We start from the raw sequence: 6000 nt of genomic DNA, 5'->3' as shown, positions 1-6000 counted from the left end.
AATCTCATTTTTTGCTTGAAATAGAAAAAAATCTAACAGGTTATGAAACATAATCTGACAAATTACGGCAGCAGGCGCCGAAGGCAGCAACTGACGCCAGAGCTGGAGTCAAACCTATCATTTTTGTTTGAAAATAAAAAATAAAAAAAACAATTTGACAGATTATAGAACATAATTTAGTAGATGAACGACCAACGACTGTCGACTGGTGACCACTGAGCAGAGATTGCCTCTCGGCGGCATCTAGTAATTTATTGGTGGTGATCATATAGATTACCTTTTTGACCATTAGGGATAATTTTGGTAATACATATGTTGGGCTTTTGACTAGTTCTTTAGGTTGCATGATTTTGACTTTTTTTTTTTCCTTTTTTATTCCATTGAAATATTTTTTATAATATACCCTTAAGTAAACATTTTTCTCTTTCTCATATGTAATCTTAATTAGTTTTCTATGTGATTTGTTTTTAAATATGTTTTATCTTTAAAAAAAAAACTACTGAAATAGTGATGCCTCCTCTATATGACTATTTTTTTTTCTTTTTTACTCTACTGAAATATTTTCTCTCAAATATACCCTTTAAGCAAATTTTTTTTTTTCCTTCTCATATGTAAGCCATAGTTAGTTTTCTATGTGATTTATTTTTAAATTTGTTTTATATTTCAAGAAAAAAAAACATTACTTTAATAATGATGCATGTTTTCTTTTCCATATGCATGTTTTCAAAATATTTCTTTTAGCATGTTCAATTTTATTTATGAAAGTACAACATTCGACAGCTATTTTTTAAAAATCTAATTTTTTAAATGCGCCTCATAAAAAACTATACATATATTTAATTCTCTTTAATCTCTTCTAGTGTCATGTATTTAAAATTAAAATGCGTTTCTTTAATAGACTGCTCAAGTGACTCACACACAACAATACAATACGTCCGCACGTCCTCAAAACTAGTTACCCTAAAAAAATATATATATATCTCTGTTGTCTAATTAGCTAGCAAAGTACTTCTACTTCATTCATTGAGCGTGTATTGGTCATCCAAAATCGTGGAACCAGCATTTTTTTTAACAATGAAATAGATATATATATATATATATATATATATAAACAACTGCGATGCTGCTTAAAAATAACAATAAATACAAAATATTATGACCTGTTCTTATATCAGTGGTCTAATGTTGGGTGCCACACAGACTAATAGACCGTAGGTCTTATAGAAGTATGTGGCACACATATAGAACTCATTTTCTATTGGTTGACATCTGTGATGCCATAAGCATTTTTCCTGTCTGATATCACACTACCAGTCCACCATTTTTCCTGGACAAAAGTCATATGATAATCCTACGACCATGAAATAGCTTTCAACACGGCTGGGTTTTCTACTCCATGATCGTTCATTCATTCATTCTCTCTTGCTTTTGCTCAATCTGTTCAATCCTTTGCAAAACTTCACTCATCTTAGGCCTCTTCTCTGGTACATCGTCCGTACACTCAAGTGCAATCTCAGTCAGCTTCAACATTTCATCGTGTCCTTCTCTAGCATTAACTATCTCAACATCCAAAATATCCGTCGACCAATCTGTGTTTACCACCATTCTAACCCAATCCGAGAGATCTTCCATCGTTTCCTGGCTCACCGGCGAGATCTCGCCGGGGATTCTCCCCGTGATGATCTCTAGAAGGACCACGCCGAAACAATAGACGTCGGCTTTGTGGGAGAGCTTCCTGCCCTGTGCATACTCCGGCGAGTTTGCGACGGCCAGCATACGATTATCCGACGATTTGCTGGAGGACATCAGGAGAGGCAAGAAGCCAAAATCTGTGAGCTTAGAATGGCAACAGTTTTGAGGGTTGCGTTGTATTAGGACGTTGGAGGACTTGAGGTTTGCATGGGGAACTCTGTGATGTGGTAGAGAATGGTGAAGGAATGTAAGAGCCTTTGCTATGTCTTTGATGATTGATAATCTTTCTGCCCAGCTCAGTGGTACTCTTCCTACTCCTCTGTTCTCTGTTCATTCACAACAAAATTTGAACACGAACAATCTTAGCATGTGTATATATATTAGTTTAAATATCAGGTGCATGTGTGTATTTAGTGCGTTCACTTTTAAAAATATATAATTTTAATTACGAAAATGAACGTATCAAAATATGTGTTTCAATCTAATACTACATAAGCATAGAATTAAATAAGCATACCATATTTAAGCAAGAATAGATTTTAGTTAAGACAAGTTAAACAGAAAGCTAATTAGGGGATATATATGAGAAAATAGTATTTAACAGAAGTACAATAAAAACACCAGTAACATAAACATTTTATAACGGCTAATTTTTGAAAAAAAAAAATAGAGAATTGTAAGAAAAAAAACATAAACATGACTGCATTTGAGAAAAGCTATTTTAATAAAGCATATCAATGAAAAAATATTTCCAGTGTACATTAAAAAAATGTATTTAAAATATCTGTCTAAAACATATTTTAGAGGGTTATAAAAAATAATTAAGTGGATATATTAGTAAGAAAATATTATTCTCTTAGGAAAAAAATTAGAAACATAAATTTTAAATGTAAAACATTTGGGATAATTAAAACAAAATGGAAAATCAAATAAAAGTATAAAACAAAAGAAGCAAAACAATAGCTAAACAATAAAACAAAAAGGCTTAAAAAATAACCATTGAATAGTGTAGTGTGAGAGAAGCTATACGAAACTCATCATATATATGTTTTAGATTAGATGTAACACCATTTATTTTACCGATTTGAGTTTAAAATTTGAGTTTTACTACAGTAAAAAACTCTCATAAACAGTCACATCTAACTTTTTTATTACAGTAAAAATCTCTCACATAAAGTCACATTTTAACTCGAATTAAATAGTCGAATCAGCGAACTAAACGGGCCAACTTCAATCGGCCTAAAGTAATGGTGCAGTACTGTCGGTGAGGGCACAATTAAACTACAATATTTAAGTTAAATAAGAGTGCAACTATTTTTTTAAAGTATTAATCTCTATTTATCGTCCATAATATGAATTTATATAAAAGTATGGTTCAAATACTATAAGACAAATTTTGAGGGATAACTGAAACGTTTTTATATAAATATTACATTTAAGAAAAAAAAAACGTAGCAGAAAATGGAATAAAAACTAATAGCAGAAATTTAAGAGAGTATATAGTAATTTTTATCTAAATTCATATTTATACGATGTTTAAATTTCTAAAGTGAATGACAGAAACTTGAGATAGAGATGAAAAAAAAAACTAAAAACTAAAAAGAATAGAGAAAGTGAAACGAATAGAAAAAGGAAAACTGATTAAAGATGAGTAAAAATTGAAATAACATAAAGACAAAAACTTTAACATTGCTTTTCATAGTAGGTCTCTTTCTTTCTTTTATTTATTATTTTAATCTTGTTTTTTTCACAACTCAAATCAAAACACAAGTTCTTTTACTATAGTGTTTTCTTTTATAAAAATTTAAATTCAATTTTTTTTACAAGTGTTTTCTTCCTATAAAAAAATTTGAGTTGTAACTTAAGTTATTTTTTTTTTAAAAAAAAATAGGACATTAAAAACATAATGGATTCTCTTGCACAGAGACTCCTGTGCACGCATTTATTTGAATTCCAAAAAATGCTTTCTTATATCTAATCTAATTTTAGGTATCTAAGTGATAGCCAATGAATCCTTAGCACCATAGAGTTAATTAGCAGAGTCTGATAGCTAACTAAATTAAGAAAAGAATTAAATTATGTGCTTACCATGTAAAAGCTCAAACAGAGTGCCGTCAGGGACAAACTCATAGATAACTAACTTCTCATCCTTGGAGTAGTAGAAAGACACGATCCTTGCAAGGTTTTCATGCCTTTTCTTTCCAAGTAACTGCATCTGCTGCACAAATTCCTTCTTGCTCAACTCCTTCATGTCTTTCAGTCTCTTCACTACAAGGTTTTGACCTGTTTCAAGTGTGGTCTTATAGCTAGTTCCCAGCGTTCCCTTCCCCAAAACTTCCGCGGATGATCTTAGCAAATCGTCCAAGTCAAAAGCAGGCATTTCCTTGTCAAAGAATTCCAACTCAACACTTAATTCTGGATCTCTTCTGCTCTTTGGTGAAGAAGGCATTCTCTCTTCTGCAATCCCATTACAAATCTCTCTTATTTCCAAATTATAATTAGACCATGTGAGAGAAATGTATCTTCCGATGTTTCTAAATGGCATTATCTTTTCTAATTCAATGGCATTAAGTTTTGTACAGAATTTATTGATATATAGCAGAAATATCCTAATGTATGATGACAATATGTGACAACATAACCACTTCTCCTAAATCCTAGTCTTCCAAAAAAAAGAAAAAAAAAAAAGCAAATCTCCATTCAACCAAATTACCCATTGCAATGAAATCACTCAACAATTAAGTCCTTTTTTTTTTTGTACATAATCATATATTGATTCTAGTTCGAAGTGGACTTTCTCAACTAAACTACTTTCAAAAAAATATGTATCCTCTTTTAACTAAATGGGTGATTTTTTTGTACGCCTGACGTACTGATAAGTTAAATTTTTTTAACTGTTAAATCTGCGTACTTTTTAATTTTTACATAATTTTATACAGATCTAACAGATAAAAAACCTGATATACCGATATGTTGGCGTACCGGAGTAGGTCTCTAACTAAATTGCATAAAAAGATAAAATCACATCATCAAGTCAACGGTAAAATTCGTTATTCTGACACGATCTTGTCCTGAATTCTACTCCGGTTACAGATATTCCAGAGCATTTAAGAAAATAAAAAGGAAAAAACATAGGAAATTACACGTACTAATATCGTATAGTTAGAATTATATCCTGCAAATAATAGCATACCTGAACGAATCTCTTTTTTCTTTTCCCTCCTATGCACAACCTTGTAGTAAAACAAAAAACCAAGAACAACCAGAATCGGTATGAAACCCGCTGCAACCGCAATCAGAATCACATCCCGCGATCCCAGGCTTCTCTTATTATTCTTCTTCTTGTTGTCTGCTGGTGGTGGACTCGCAGGGGGAGACACCGGCGGGATTGGAGATGGAGGACTTGGTGGCGGAGGCGGAAAACTACACGGATTTTCCAAAGGCGTCCCACAGAGACCTGGGTTGTTGCCGTAACTCGTATTCGGAAATTTCTGAAGAACAGAAGTATTCGGAATTTGGCCTCCGAGATGATTGTATGATACATTGAAAACGGTTAGAGTTGGCTGATCAAAAGGTGGAATTTCCCCATACAAGTAGTTCTGTTGGAGTTGAAGAGTGTTCAGCTTTGGCAATTGGATGAACTCCAAAGGGATTGGACCCCAAATGGTGTTGTGTGAGAGAGAAACATATTCCAAGTCAAAAAGATTTGAGAGGTTTGGAAGATGTCCAGAGAGTGAGTTGTTTGTGAAGCTTAGTTTGGTTAAGTAAGTTATGTTTTGCGGGAATGTAGAAGGGAGAGAACCTTTGAGCTCAATTCCTTCCAAGACAATGTGAACGACATGTCCATTTGAGCAAGAAATTCCGACCCAATTGGTGTCGTTTTCGTGACACGGAGGACCTGTCCATTTGGAGTGCAAATCTAAATTTGACGTGACAGAATCTCTCAGCTGGATTAAAGCGTCTCTTTCATCTGGATAGAACTCCTCCTTAATGATTGCCACAACAGAAAAAATGCTAGGTGTTTGGATCAAAAGGAACAAGCTTATGAGAAATGCAAGTTTGTGATTGACGAATTTCATGGTGGTGGATGGGATTGGAGAAGGAGAATTAGTGGTATATCAAACATGGCGTTTGGTCATGAGTTATTGGAGTTTCATTTTCTAGAAGTCATACAATATTTCCAGGCTTTTTTTTGTATTGTTTTTGTGACAGTTTGACGAAGTCCGCAAGGCAAAGCTTGATACATGAAAGAGATTCCGACAGAATTAGACACCAATAAGCGGAGAGTACAACAAAGAGTTTTGTTGT

At 33.1% G+C, this 6000-nt stretch overlaps 1 protein-coding gene across 1 annotated transcript; it reads right to left on the bottom strand.

Moving 5' to 3' along the window:
* Nucleotides 1-1404: 1404 nt before the first annotated feature.
* Nucleotides 1405-5771, bottom strand: LOC21389639 (probable leucine-rich repeat receptor-like protein kinase At1g68400). The gene is made up of 5 exons (XM_024174259.1): nucleotides 5061-5771; nucleotides 4886-5027; nucleotides 4338-4342; nucleotides 3781-4168; nucleotides 1405-2018 (listed from the first exon to the last, which is right to left on the bottom strand). Exons 1-5 carry the CDS (start codon nucleotides 5769-5771, stop codon nucleotides 1405-1407), a joined length of 1860 nt encoding a protein of 619 aa, XP_024030027.1.
* Between the last annotated feature and the right edge of the window lie 229 nt (nucleotides 5772-6000).

This window comes from Morus notabilis, unplaced genomic scaffold (assembly GCF_000414095.1).
Source record: "Morus notabilis unplaced genomic scaffold, ASM41409v2 Scaffold905, whole genome shotgun sequence".
Taxonomy (NCBI): Eukaryota; Viridiplantae; Streptophyta; class Magnoliopsida; order Rosales; family Moraceae; genus Morus; species Morus notabilis.
Note: the sequence above shows the minus strand (reverse complement) of the source record. Positions and strands in the feature narration are given on the sequence as shown.

Excerpts from the sequence above, each read along its gene's own strand:
- LOC21389639 (XM_024174259.1), bottom strand. The coding sequence starts at position 5,771 with ATGAAATTCGTCAATCACAAACTTGCATTTCTCATAAGCTTGTTCCTT. Across the intron at positions 5,028-5,060 it reads TCCCGCCGGTGTCTCCCCCT|AATAATAAGAGAAGCCTGGG; the intron begins GCGAGTCCACCA and ends AACAAGAAGAAG. Across the intron at positions 2,019-3,780 it reads TCTGTTTGAGCTTTTACATG|AGAACAGAGGAGTAGGAAGA; the intron begins GTAAGCACATAA and ends GTGAATGAACAG.